The following is a 13,055-nucleotide window of genomic DNA, read 5'->3' as shown; positions in this document are numbered from 1 at the left end:
TTGACTCTGATGATTCCTCAATGGAAAAGCTTGCTGAGGAAGCAAGAAAATCAATGCTGCCTTACTCGCTGAGTAAATTGCCTACAGTAGTCACCTATCAGCTCCCTGTCCCTTGCGGCGATTGCTCTGTACACCTGCTCATTAATCGGCAAGGCGATACTACTAGCGCGTTCATAATGGACGGTGGCCGCGATGTCCAAGGGCTAAGAGCTAGTAAGGTGATTCTTCTTGGACTCGAAACCATCGCCAGAATTCACAATATCAAACCTCCGTTCTTGAGAGCATGGGTTGTCACACACTGGGATAAGGACCACTTTCAGGGGTTCCTTGATCTCCTCAATGCAAAAGAGCTAGATCGTTTTGTAATTAAGAAAAACTTCCTGTTGTATTGTGCCACCAACGCAGCGGCTATCAAACGGGCTTTCAGTGCCTCGGTGAGTCTGACCTTTCGTATCTTAAACATCAACTTACACGCACGGGCTAGAAAAATCCGAAATTACACCAAACGTCACAAGTGGTGTTGAGGCCTTAGGGTATGACTTCTTTGGTCAAGACTCGAAAAAAGTCGACGCTGGGTTCTGGTGTGTTGGTGGCGATGGGTACAGCTACATCAAGGGCTTCAAGATACCCCCAGAACCCCAGAACATAGAGAATATATACAACAACCTCGTTCGGGTATCCAAGAAGGGTCTCCCACGCCAAACGAGCAGTCACTCATGGCGGCGATCATATGGCCCAAAGGAGGCGACAGTAAACCTCGACTCTCTTACTTCTCCGCAGGTGACGGGAACTTCTGCCTCGAGCGGGACAATATTTGCCCGCAAGTGTTCCAAAAGCAGCCAGTCAAAGCTTTCAAGTTGGATCACCACGGCTCATCTGGCGAGTTCTCGTGGTGAGATTTTGGAAGGGATGGATCTGCCTCAGCGATTGATCGTGACACCTGGGCATCAGTATGGGCACCCTTGTAAGCATTTCTTATCGCAAAATTCCCGTGCTGGCTGACAGTTTCATATAGGCTGGGACGTTTTATTCCAGATCAGGAAAATGTACACACTCTAAAAGCAGGCTCATGGCGGCAAACTCTTGTACACAACACGGCTACCTTACTGGGTAGATGAGAGCAAGTTTGGGAAATGGCTCACAATGGACTTGAACATCAACCCTGATACGCGACTTAACAGTCTCCTTGGTACAGGTCAATCTTCTAAGAGTGGAAAGAGACTCTTGACCGGCAACGAGTCCCAAAAGGCAGTTGACAAGGCACTTAAAGAAGCTCGGGAAGTAGCGGACAGAGTCGACTGGAATAAATTCATGAAGACAACTCTCCGTGAGCCAGACGACGATGACGAGGAAGACGATCCTTCTTTTACCTATGAAGACGGCCTTGAAGCTCTCCTCAGTGATATACTTCATAATCAGGGCACTGCCTACGACTCTGTTTATGATCGCGTTACTCGGGAGCTAGAAGAGGCCGCAGACAAGGGAAAGTATGAGATGGAAGAAGACGGCGTACAGGAGAAGCCTTTCAAGGTTGTGGATGAAACCATGGAAAACAAGCATGATGTGGTAGATGTCTGTGTTAAAATGTGGAACTCAATCTCGGAGCAACAGATCAAAGAAGGGGTTGCGCAGTCAAAGTACTACCTTTTGCAGCTCATCTCAGCTAACGATGACAAACTTGATGGTGCCGTCAAGGCATTTGAATGGCCAGAGGATTGGGGCTGGTCACCCAATTCCAAAACTTAGGAGTTTGTATAGCTACATAAACATCGAAAAAGAGCCATATTCACCAAGAACCATCTAATGTTCCGTATCCTGATTGATTGCTTCCAGCGTCTCTCAAGTATAGTTTTTTCCTTAGAGAATATCCCCTCGATACAAGTATGACATTAAAAGAATTATCAGGTTGACAAAATTATTTGTCTATATTGCGAATTGCGGGTTAGAACACATACCGACTGGCTCAGTGAATCGTCAGCAACTCTCCACTTCTTTCTCAAATGATGTGCTAGATCTATGAGAGACCGAGAACTATTGCGTGACGAAATGGTTGTGAGAATGCCTTGTGAGGCGTAGCAGCGCTGATGTTGACCTCGTGATTGGATGCCTCGCATGCAGCATGGGGGCAGCCAACAACACTTATCAGATCATGCTATCAAAATCCAGGGAGCAATACAGCACCGCAATAATGGAAAGAGAAAACTCTCAAGCAATCTAGTAACTTCTAGTGAAGCTCCATCTCCAATTTCTTTCCCGTAGCCCTTACTGACTTGAGCACCTGCAACCCTACCTCATTAATGGCGGCATGAAAAGGGCGCAGCTGCAAGTTCAACCCCAATGTAATATACATATGGAACACCTAATAATCTCATTATCCAATAAAAGACTTTGAAAGAAAGATGGGACTCAAGTTTAAGTCCTGGCGTGTAGTCACCGCGTCAGAATAAGTCGAACGCGTATGGAGAAACACTTCCTGCTCACGGCGACTCCGAGAATTGTACGCATACATGCGGCACATATCCTTAGCTGTTTCGAAAAATAGAAAAGTTTTATTCTATTCAACGAAATATAGGACACTTTATGCAAGTGGCTTCGCACTGACTAGGGTCGCCAGGCAGAATCAGCCTTGCGCATTCACGAATACTCCTATTCATCTGGGAATATGATAATGTAGAAACTAAGACAATAAATTCGAAGGTATATAGGCAGCTGTGGCGTGATGTTGATTACATATAGTAGTTAATTAGCCACTGGCGTCTGTGACTACTTCGTCGTCCCAAAAGTTGTGACTATTCGCTTTCGAAGTAGCGACTACCAGCCATGGAATTAGAGCGCTGCGGCTGTTCCCTCGGCCGGTATTTCACTACATTTAATAATTCCCACTCAACAAGCACCTTAGTCGACATTCACCGGAATCTCAGGCGAAGAAGGAGGCAGAGGCATGCAATCGGCTACGAGACCAGCCTCAACCAATATCGCTTCACTTTCACTACCAGATTGGGTATTCCAGGAAAGGATCTTTACAAATGGGAAGAGCGAGCCCATCAGGAAGGACTCATAGAAATGTCACATGAGTTTCTCTGTGTTAAAAAGAATGGCTCTTTATACTGGTCTAGTCAGTTTTTGGCAAAAAATGATAGAGATCAATACGAGTAGCTTGTCCCTCCCAGACTTTGAATCGCGCTAATATGATTGTGATAGGATTTATAAGAATATTATATGGTTCTTTGTGAGACGGAACGCCACTGACCATGGGAAGAAAATCCGCTCGAAACGGCCGTTGGATCGAATCGATACACTTTGCAACGGGAGCGATACACCATCGCCTCCGTACAACGCGACTCCAAGTGATTCCACGTGAGGGTTCTGTTATGATGATAATACGTGATGAATACTGATTGAGGTACGTAGGACAACTGAAGAAGGTATCGATTCTCCTCCCTCTTCACAAAGCAGCGAATCTAGTCAAGGTTCGGCGCCGGAGTCAGCGCAGAACAATACACTTCCGATCTCGTATAGCAGAATATACAGCCCAGATGAGTTGGCTGAAGAGGTAAGGTAAGCACTAATAATAAATACACGTTACTGATCCCTTGTTAGGAAATTGATGAACTGTTTCGCCCTGGTCCCAGTGCGCAGTCAAGACGAATGAGTCGAATGCAAGATGCACGAGGCAACCTCGGGCATACGAGACTGCATCAACAATCAAGCATTGGTATTAACCACATTGAACGTGGAGATATTCCGTCGGTGCCTCTTGTTTCTACTGGCACTCAAACAGGGTTGGAAACAGATGAATATCGGGAGAGAGATGCTAACGCACCACCTCCATCGTCCATGAACACAAATAATGCCTCGCAGCAATCTGATCCAAATACCAACGAAGAATATGAACACAGACAGGCACGCGAATCACTCGAGTACGGACAAAAATCGCCCAGTCCAGCCTTCGAAATCCCACGATGTGCTTCACCCGAGCCCAAGCCCAACATCAATCTAATCTTCAGCTACGATGCCCTCCCAGGTCTTAACATCCGCTTATCATACGGCGAAGAGATATTCTCATTCTCCCGCGAGCAATTATTCCGGGAGTTATGCTGGCAACATGAATTTGAACGGCTGTTGATCTGCCTCCAATCCCATGGGGTTCTTTATCCCGAATACATACCCAAGGCTGACGGGAGGGAGTTTCGAAAGGTAATGGCTAGGTTTGAGCAGATAGTTGATGCGATGAAACGTGATTATGCTGAGGTAGAGAGAGACGCTGTGGTTGAGATTGCTTTTGTGCCTGTGTGTAAGGGGCATTCGAGAACTGTGATGATTGAAGCTTGGCTGAAACGGATGACTGAATCGCACGGCGTTATGTTTTGATGGGCATGAACTGGACGACATAGACTTTATAGACATAGACCATTACTTTCGGAATATAGACCTACGGATATATCAGGACCAGGTCAAAAGCGCAGCGCACTGAGGAGTCGCTGGCGTTCTGTAATGTGACCGCATTGATAAGACGCTGCTCTTGGAAAGAAATGAAGAATGGACGGGTTTCTCCGAAAGAAGGGGGGACGGCGATTCCCCAATCTCGTTGCAAAAAAAAGCTGTTTTTTTGTTCATGACAAGAAACCCTGAGAAGCTATGGAAGCTATGGAAGCTATATTGGACTGCTCTGTCATCGCAACCTTTCACAGCTCTTGATTGTGTTCCGCTCGTGGAGGGTCAACAACTGCGCTCTCGGAGCTACCCTGTCCCTAGCCAGAGCGAAATAAACCAATTGACAACGATAGCATGGTCGAGAATGCCCCGAGCGAAATACTCACATCACTCGGGTTTTTCACAGCACCAAAGCTCGAGAAGCAAATGACCACACCGTTCTATTCCGTTCTTTTGCTGTATATTCGTGTCTGTTATACAGAGGTATCTCTTCGCTATTACACCATTTTATACACTCGACCGATCGCAATCACCGCTTCTATTCCTTCTGCTCAGGCTCCCCCTCAAGGATAACCTTCTTCTCATCGAACAGCTTGGCCAAGTCACCATTCTGATGCATCGAAACAAGAATATCCGTTCCACCAATAAACTCCTTCGCGACGTAGAGCTGAGGAATCGTAGGCCAGTCGGAGTACTCCTTGATGCCCTCCCGCAGCTCAGGATCTTCGAGGACGTTGAAAGCGGCGAATTTATCGGGGTTGACGCCCTGCAGACCGAGGATCTGAATGGCGGCGCGCGAAAAGCCGCACTGCGGTGTCTCGGGTGTTCCCTTCATGAAGAGCACGACGGGGGCGGACGATACGGCTTTGTCGATTGCGGAGCGGGTTTGGTCGGAGAGAAGACGGGCTTGGAAGGGTGTGAGGGGGGAGATTGGTGTGCGGAAGAGAGGAGCTGTTGAGCGGACGGCGACAGGCCGGGCGGCTTGCCGGAGGGACTGTAGAAGAGTTAGTTTACGAATAGCAGTAGTGGGGAGAGAGAGGGCGTACTGAAGCTACTGTTCGCGCAAACATTGTGGCGGCTGTGAGGGAGAAAGTGGTGGTGAGAGATGGGAGATGCGCGATGGGTTTGGAAAGTTGGAGATGGCGGAAGTTTTGGATGGGATTAGTGATGTCAAGGATGTTCCGATGCCGATCCCCGGATATCAGTGGCGAAGTGGCCAATCAGCGACGGGACGATTGCGGCTTATTAACATTGTCATGTTTGCCCATGGTGATGCTAGAATAACAATTATTCTGAGACCACAGTCTGATGCGTTTTGTTCTTCGCTGTCAATCAAATGTCTCTTTCGGTAGGCTCCGAGTGGTTTCATGTTTGACTGCTTATTGCCTGGCCTTGGCACCTCCACAAAGCTCACAACAGCTTCTCTCACTGTAGAATACAGCACTGTCAATTACTAACACTCTTACCAATGTCGAACGTTGGCCAGAACATTCTGTAAACACGCTATCATAATCAGTCCATTCCTAGGTTCAGTCGGCACTGCAAAGACGCTTTCTGCACTTGCGATTCGGCTCGTGATATCCTCAGAGTTCATCATATGACGCGGGGCTGATGGCGGGGTAATTAAGATAAAGCTCCCGTCTGCTGTCAATTCCAAAGAGTTCCATGGCCATTGATTCTCAATTAAACACTCGGTCAATTGTTTGCCAAAATTATATCTATCATTCATACAACTCACATGTGACGTTGAGGTCATAAAGTTGACATCACTCCACCCAACTGCATCAAACCCTATCAAATCTCGCCAAGACCGCTGACAAACGCATCGTCGCGTCTCACTCAATCCCAATGCTTCACAGAATTCAACACGGGCACGACGCCCATCACGAGCACCATATGCGCAACTCAACTGAAGCTCTCGAACAGGCACGAGGCGATGGCAAGCGCCATATTCTCCTCGCCGCCTCTGGTTCCGTGGCGACAATTAAGCTCGTTCAGATTATAAATGGTCTCAAATCACAACACAACATCTCCATCCGTCTCATCCTCACTCGATCAGCATCGGAATTTCTCTCAGGACAAAGTCTTGAACAACCCACTGTTGATCAAATCTCTCGTCTTCCGCATGTCGACGCTGTTTATACAGATGCGCATGAGTGGGCACAGCCGTGGAAGCGCAATGCACCGATCTTGCATATTGAGCTACGACGCTGGGCGGATGTTTTGGTTATTTCACCATTGAGCGCGAATACTATGGCCAAGATTGTCAACGGCATGTGCGATAATCTCTTGACGTCTGTTGTTCGAGCTTGGGATGTTACGGGGACTGTGGACGGTGTTAAGAAGAAGATTCTTGTCGCGCCTGCGATGAACACTTGTATGTGGAATCATCCCATCACTGCGAGACAGCTGCGAGTCTTGGAGGATGAATGGGGTGGAGAAAATGGTTGGTTTGAGGTTCTGAGACCGATATCAAAGAATTTGGCTTGTGGCGATGTTGGAAATGGTGCCATGGTTACGTGGGAGACTATCGTTGAGGCGATTGAGAACAAGATCAAGGCTTAGGGAACGATATGAGCACCAAAAGTTAAACGACGGAATTGAGTTGTTTTCAGCGAGTCTGGAGTAAGTTTGCTGGTCGCGATATTGCGTTAGAGTACTGGGGGACAAAATACATGACAGAGCCGTAGGGTAATTTGGTGATGGAATTGATACCACAAAAACAAGGGACATTTCTGAAGGCACAGGCAGGCATGAATCAGTGATCAATATGATTCTGAATAAAAATTGAAAGATTGATATTGGAATTGGAATTGCAGGTTTCCACACAATGCGGATGTGGTTGGTGAATGTTGTAGGTGCACAGGCAGGCACGACAGGTTCCTTACTCATCCTTAACCTGCCACTGTTGAGTCGAACTACCATCACCAACACGCACTCTGGACTGTCCCCGACAAATATTTTCTGTTCCTTAACAGCGAAATTATTTTCGAAGCTTTGATGCAATCATGGCGTCTGCGCATAGTCATTTCCTTATCTCCACCTCAAGTCTAGAGGAAGATGGTTGCCCTTCAACCCTGCGAGATCGCCTGCGCGACGATGATACTCCAGCGACAAGTTCCTCCACCGGGCCTATTCCCTACCACAACATCTACCAGCAGGTTCACGCTTGTCTTGGGAAGTCCTTGAATACTTCAAAGCCCGAAAGCAAGGTTGTTCATGCACCCCAGAGCAATGATCAGGCTTCACAGCTTCGAGGTTAGTTCCTGATGTAAGACGCTGGGCTTCATTTCTGACAAGACACAGAATCGTATGCTCGCATGGGCATGTCCCTCCACAGCTCTGCGATCGACCACCTCGTAAAGGCGCACACCGATGTGCAGGCCAAGACAGCGCGGTTCGCAGAGAAATCTGGCCAGACCTTGTCGCAATCCAAACAGCTATACGCCAACATCGCCTACCCGCTGGCGGCCACACTTTGTCATCACAATGACCATGAAGGCCACCCCCGAGCAACTGTTGCGGTTCATTTACAGAAGCTCCAGGAAGAAATCGCTGCCGCCAGAGAAGAGGTTCTTCGCCTCAGTGTCGAATAGGATGAATGCTGTGCGACCGAAGAACAGGCTTGGAAGGAACTAAACAAGGAGCTCGCCGATCAAATTAATGAGAATGGCGTCGATGAGGAGGTTTTAAAGGCTGCTGAGGATTTCAAGGCGCAGGCGGAGGCCATCGTGGAGGAAAAGTGTCAACTCTTGGACGAGGTTGACAAGGTACGTTGATATGCTGTAAAGGATGGATTAATACTGACGCATACGTGCAGGAGTTCAAGGCTGAGATCCAGAACCAGACTTTGAAAATGATGCAGGATCTCTTCGACGATTGATCGATACGATGTACTAGAAGCAATTTGTGGGCTATTATGGTGTCAGCAGTCTCATGTCCAATTCGTCATGTACATGTACAATAGCAGAGCTGACTTTCAACTGGTCGTCTATTTCGTATCTCATTAACTATCTGCACCTATCATTTCCATCTTTGTCAATGCATGTGCCCATGACCAACCTGGTCTCTTTTGTGTATCAACAAACACCGCTAACGCCGTTCCATGAATCTACTTTTAATGCTCCTTTTCGGAATGCACTTTTGAATCGGCAGTTTACTGCTTCTTTTCGGGGATGACAACGCCCCAGGGGTGCTCTGTGCGACCGTACATGATGTCACCCAGCCAGCCCTTGATCTTGCTGGTGACCTCGCCGGCTTCACCCTCAGCGCCCATGGGGATGTTGATGTCCTGTCCACGGTGGTGGATCTGGGAGACGGGGCAGATGAAGTACTAGTATCGTTAGCAGGGTTCTTGACGTATTATCAATTGAAAAACTTACAGCAGTACCAGCAGCGAAAGACTCGATAAGACGACCCTCAGCATCAGCCTCAACGACCTCAGCGATGGTGTACTTTCGCTCGGTAATCTCATACTCATCACCCAGACGCTCACGAGCCAGCTCAAGACAGCTTCGGCGGGTGACACCATCAAGGATAAGCTTATCATCGAGAGGAGCAGTGATGATCTCCTTCTTGCCATCCTTTCGCTTCCAGACAACAAAGAAGTTACTGGCTCCAGCCTCGGTACACTCGCCCTGAGCACCGTACAGCCAGAGAATCTGGTGGAATCCACGGGTTCGTGCATCAGCCGTGGCGAGCAGAGAAGGGCCGTAATTGGCGCCAACCTTGGCGTACCCGAAGCCACCGACCCAGGCTCGCACCATGTCGTCGGGGGATGTGTGAAGACGCATTCCGCCGGGGGGAGCGTCCATGCGGGGCATGTAGGTCACGATAATGTAGAGGAGAGCCTCCTTGGGAGCAGAGACACCGAGCTGAGGAGCAGTTCCGATGATGGTTGGGCGGATGTACAAGAAGCTTCCAGCGCGATCGGCGGGAAGCCACTTGGTGCCGTCGACGGAAAGAAGAGCGATGATGAGCTTCTCTACCTCTGCTGGCTCAAAGACGGGAAGCGAGATACGGCTCGCCGACATGCGAAGACGCGCAGCGTTACGATCAGGGCGGAACACACGGAGCTTCCCATCATAACCACGGAAAACCTTGAGACCCTCGAAGCACTCTGTAGCGTAGTGCAGCACAGAGGCAGTGGGCATGAGGCTCAGCGGTCCGTAGGGCTTGAGCTCTGGGGCAGCCCAGCCGGTAGAGACCTTCCATGATGCGAGGACCATGTGGTCTGTGGCGATGGTCTCGTCGCCGGAGTGAGCGTTTGCTTCATCGGGAACGGGGCGGGGGGATTGTGTGTATGTGTATGTGAGCTTTGAAGCGTCGAGGGGAGCCTGGACCTGGGGAGTGCCGTTGACGGTGGGCTGGGCGAGATCTTTCTTGTGGATTGCTGCGGCTGTGAGGTTTACGTCCTGGGTCTCGACGGCGGAGGGAGCCATGATTGCTGATGGGGATTGAAGATCGAGTGAATGTTGTTTCTGAGCGAAGGTCTTCTTTTGAGTCAATGCAAAGGAGGAAGAGAGCGAGATCGGAGTTCACAATGAGAGGTCTATAAAGAAAGCAAGCAAAGACAAAAGAGCAGAGACAAACTTTATATACGTAGGCACGGAAAGGCTAAACTACCTAACAAACTTACCCCGTGTATGACTGTTTCCCCCCCTCCGCTATCCGGTCTCCACCTTTGTGTCGTTCGGCAGAGTCACGAGCTGGGGCAGAAAAACTTCCCGCCGCTCGCGGGCCCGGATAGACCGCCTCTGCCCGCGCGGTGGCTCGGCTCCGGCGATGGTGTTTTTTATTTTTTCTGCCAAACTTTTTTCCACTACAATGTCCCTGCGATATCGATAGGAAACAACGCTAAACTGGGTTTGGTAGGTGGTGAGGTGGTCCACACAACCTTTTTGACGTGGTGGAGGGGAGCCGCCAGTTTGGAAGCGGTTCCACCGATGATGCTTCTGGAAGATAACGAAGAACTGTAGTTGGAGTGTATTTTACGCCATTGATGGGCAATTGGATGAATGGGCTTTGAATTGGTATTCTTGATAATGTGGTGAAGCTGGAATTTCTGTTGGGAATAAAAGAGCACATGACTCTTCTGGAACTTGCTTATCGAGATCGCTTACATGAACTGCATATTTCCACCAAAAAATACCCGGCCCCATCGGCTCTTCTCAGTGCGGAACAAGAAACTCCTGTCAAAACCTCGAGTGCTCCACTGCCAGGGCGCGGCTTAAACAATTGGCTATCAACAAAGATAACAACAACCATCCAATTGAACCAGCGTCACATATCCCTTCATATCAGAGGTTTATGCAGTGGATAGTCATGTGCCATGAAATCCCTGCTTGTCAATTCTGACAGACGAAGAAAAACCTTGATAGAAGTTCTCTCTGATCTTGGCAGGGCGGAATTGTGTATGGCACCGTGGCTAGCCGTCAATTGCCATTGTTACCGCCCCTCGGTGCTGTGAGGTCATATCATGTTCCCCCCAATTGGAAGGGATAATAAAGAGTTTCGTTGAGGTCACATTACTGGCTTTCTGATCGATGATCGGTCCTATGTGTTTCGTGGCGTGGAGATTTCGTGCCATTGTATCGAGATGTTAGTGTAAAAAGGTACGATAACAAGGGTATGATCGCAGTAGACTTGCAGAAACTCGTCATTTCTAGGTATCATGATTACTCTATACTATAATTCTTTATCCGCCCGTCTCTTAGGATTCCCTGTTGAAAGGACCTTGTTTACCGTATATTACCGGACCTATTTTTTCTTTCACACCATCACGACATCCACGCCCTACGCCCTTTCAGCCTCCTTCTTCCGCTGCTCCTCCTCCAGAATCTCCCTCTCGCGCGCCGCCGCCTCAACACTCGCCTTCTCGCCCTTTGCCCGCTGGCGCGCCTCGTACATGTCCCTCGACTTCATGATCCTCTGCACGATCTCACCGGCGTTGACGTGCGCGAACGTGTGCGCGCCGATCTCGCGGTAGATCCCCATCGCTTTGGGTGCCGTGTACGGATCGTATGTCAGGGGCATGAAGGATGTAGGGCCGTGGTACACGGCGTCTGGGGTGCCGCGCGGTAGGGTGTTGAGGTAGGTCTTTGTGGGAGAGAAGGGTGCGCCGAAGATGACGGCGTTGATGTACTGTGATTTAAAATGGTTAGTAATTTTCAGGGCTGGGGTAGTATTGGGGGGGTTGTTTTACCTTGCACTGCAGAACGCAGAGACCACGCTCGAAGGTGTTCATGATGGGGTAGTTGATTCCCTTCCACTGATTGATGACCTCGTCCTCGTGCACGCCTACTACGACGTACGCGGGGGGATAATCTTCACCCTTGCCGAGACGCTCATTTACGGCTTGTTCGGAGAACCAACCATCCTCACGAGCGAGCTTTTCTTCCTCGAGGAGGACTTGGCGCAGGAATTCGATGTGTCCACTGGAGAAGAGATCATATCCTCCATCAACATAAACGACGCGCTGGCCGGGCTTAGGTCCGGGTCCCTCAATAAGCTGTCGGAAACTGCCCCTTTCCTCCTCACCCTCCTCCGCCTTAGCGATCTGCGACGCCTTCCAGAAGAACACCTCGGCGCCGGGTGCTTTGCCCGAAGCATCTGTCGCATACAGCTTCATGCGCTCCAGCATTTGCTGTCCTTCAACGATGCGCTCCTCCGGTGTGCCGTGGCCCTCTTCACCGGCGAGTTTCTTCTCGAGAGATTTGATGAAGTGCGTCTTTGTGCAGAGAAGCATGCGACCGACGAGATCGGTGGTGGAGATACCAGGTGAGCGCTTAACCACCTTGAATCGACCAGCCTCCTTGACAAATCGGTAGCAGTCGTTACCATCGCTGTCCGAGGTGATGTCGTCGCCGTGCACGACGTATTTGCAACCGTAGTGGGAGATGTAGGGGAGAGAAGTCACGTAGGGTGCGTGGCCGACTGAACGGGTGACCCAGCGACAAGCGTCAGTAGCAGCGAGTCTGGAAATGTCAGTGAATGTGTCGCTTGACAGGTAGTAGTGAGTTGGTGTTACCGTTCTGCGAGGTTCATGACTGTAGGGCCCTTGTTGGCGAGGATGGCCTCGTCTGAGTGAACGCCAGCGTAGAGCTCATCGCCTAGTTGGCGGGCCTGCACAATAGCGCCAGCGTGGCCTGATATCGTTAGTACAATTGATGGCGATGAGGCAGGAAGAGTAGATACCGTGGTGGAAGAAGTCAAAGCAGCCGTCGACCCAGATGCGCCCCTCGAGGAGCTCAGGAGCAGGCTCACCCTCAAGATGAAGCTCATCGTCAATCGAGGGGTTAGTGGGGTCAGTCGAAGACATGGTGGCGAGAAAAGATACGACAAAGATACAGCAATAGCGATGACTTTTTTAGTGAGTGATGTTGATAAGTCCAAGTTCAAAAAACGAAGGATCAAGAAGAAGAAGAAGCGGTGATGAATGATTTTTTTTAAGATTAAGGAGCTCTCAGTGAGGTGATGGTTCTACGTAACTTGAGCTGCTGGAAGTTAATGGATGAGCGTTGGTTGGCCTAACATTTTTATGAGCGATTTGATTGGTCCGTTTATACGCTGCCAATTTAACGAATATGAGATGAGGTCAATAAAGCTTAGGTAACCGTCTA

General features: G+C 49.4%; 8 protein-coding genes across 8 annotated transcripts; 5 read left to right on the top strand and 3 right to left on the bottom strand.

Annotated features, from left to right (window-relative positions):
- Positions 1-176: 176 nt before the first annotated feature.
- On the top strand, positions 177-1,059 carry FOIG_11373 (uncharacterized protein; the record flags this gene model as incomplete). The annotated part of the gene is made up of 3 exons (XM_031211934.1): positions 177-426; positions 485-964; positions 1,016-1,059. 3 exons carry the CDS (start codon positions 177-179, stop codon positions 1,057-1,059), a joined length of 774 nt encoding a protein of 257 aa, XP_031058508.1.
- An 84-nt stretch (positions 1,060-1,143) lies between these two features.
- FOIG_11372 (uncharacterized protein) lies at positions 1,144-1,746 on the top strand (the record flags this gene model as incomplete). Its single annotated transcript, XM_031211933.1, has 1 exon — positions 1,144-1,746. The coding sequence occupies one exon, from the start codon at positions 1,144-1,146 to the stop codon at positions 1,744-1,746; it is 603 nt and encodes a 200-aa protein (XP_031058507.1).
- Positions 1,747-2,877: 1,131 nt separating this feature from the next.
- On the top strand, positions 2,878-4,446 carry FOIG_11371 (uncharacterized protein). Its single transcript, XM_031211932.1, has 4 exons — positions 2,878-3,152; positions 3,202-3,357; positions 3,412-3,553; positions 3,601-4,446. Exons 1-4 carry the CDS (start codon positions 3,064-3,066, stop codon positions 4,369-4,371), a joined length of 1,158 nt encoding a protein of 385 aa, XP_031058506.1. The 5' UTR covers positions 2,878-3,063; the 3' UTR covers positions 4,372-4,446.
- A 526-nt stretch (positions 4,447-4,972) lies between these two features.
- On the bottom strand, positions 4,973-5,504 carry FOIG_11370 (monothiol glutaredoxin; the record flags this gene model as incomplete). The annotated part of the gene is made up of 2 exons (XM_031211931.1): positions 4,973-5,428; positions 5,481-5,504. 2 exons carry the CDS (start codon positions 5,502-5,504, stop codon positions 4,973-4,975), a joined length of 480 nt encoding a protein of 159 aa, XP_031058505.1.
- Positions 5,505-6,282: 778 nt separating this feature from the next.
- Positions 6,283-6,999, top strand: FOIG_11369 (phosphopantothenoylcysteine decarboxylase; the record flags this gene model as incomplete). The annotated part of the gene is made up of 1 exon (XM_031211930.1): positions 6,283-6,999. One exon carries the CDS (start codon positions 6,283-6,285, stop codon positions 6,997-6,999), a length of 717 nt encoding a protein of 238 aa, XP_031058504.1.
- A 443-nt stretch (positions 7,000-7,442) lies between these two features.
- Positions 7,443-8,317, top strand: FOIG_11368 (uncharacterized protein; the record flags this gene model as incomplete). Its single annotated transcript, XM_031211929.1, has 4 exons — positions 7,443-7,692; positions 7,741-8,006; positions 8,058-8,204; positions 8,255-8,317. The coding sequence occupies 4 exons, from the start codon at positions 7,443-7,445 to the stop codon at positions 8,315-8,317; spliced, it is 726 nt and encodes a 241-aa protein (XP_031058503.1).
- On the bottom strand, positions 8,279-10,289 carry FOIG_11367 (branched-chain amino acid aminotransferase). Its single transcript, XM_031211928.1, has 2 exons — positions 8,817-10,289; positions 8,279-8,767 (listed from the first exon to the last, which is right to left on the bottom strand). Exons 1-2 carry the CDS (start codon positions 9,873-9,875, stop codon positions 8,591-8,593), a joined length of 1,236 nt encoding a protein of 411 aa, XP_031058502.1. The 5' UTR covers positions 9,876-10,289; the 3' UTR covers positions 8,279-8,590.
- Positions 10,290-11,229: 940 nt separating this feature from the next.
- Positions 11,230-12,754, bottom strand: FOIG_11366 (ethanolamine-phosphate cytidylyltransferase; the record flags this gene model as incomplete). The annotated part of the gene is made up of 4 exons (XM_031211927.1): positions 11,230-11,577; positions 11,639-12,410; positions 12,464-12,581; positions 12,631-12,754. The coding sequence occupies 4 exons, from the start codon at positions 12,752-12,754 to the stop codon at positions 11,230-11,232; spliced, it is 1,362 nt and encodes a 453-aa protein (XP_031058501.1).
- Between the last annotated feature and the right edge of the window lie 301 nt (positions 12,755-13,055).

This window comes from Fusarium odoratissimum, assembly GCF_000260195.1.
Source record: "Fusarium odoratissimum NRRL 54006 unplaced genomic scaffold supercont1.21, whole genome shotgun sequence".
Taxonomy (NCBI): domain Eukaryota; kingdom Fungi; phylum Ascomycota; class Sordariomycetes; order Hypocreales; family Nectriaceae; genus Fusarium; species Fusarium odoratissimum.
The sequence above is the reverse complement of the archived record's forward strand: the minus strand, read 5'-3'. Positions and strand labels throughout refer to the sequence as shown.

Coding starts and splice junctions, on each gene's coding strand:
- FOIG_11371 (XM_031211932.1), top strand. CDS start 3,064: ATGTCACATGAGTTTCTCTGTGTTAAAAAGAATGGCTCTTTATACTGG. Junction 3,153..3,201: donor AATGATAGAGATCAATACGA/GTAGCTTGTCCC, acceptor TGATTGTGATAG/GATTTATAAGAATATTATAT. Junction 3,358..3,411: donor GCGACTCCAAGTGATTCCAC/GTGAGGGTTCTG, acceptor TGAGGTACGTAG/GACAACTGAAGAAGGTATCG.
- FOIG_11367 (XM_031211928.1), bottom strand. CDS start 9,875: ATGGCTCCCTCCGCCGTCGAGACCCAGGACGTAAACCTCACAGCCGCA. Junction 8,768..8,816: donor CTTTCGCTGCTGGTACTGCT/GTAAGTTTTTCA, acceptor TAACGATACTAG/TACTTCATCTGCCCCGTCTC.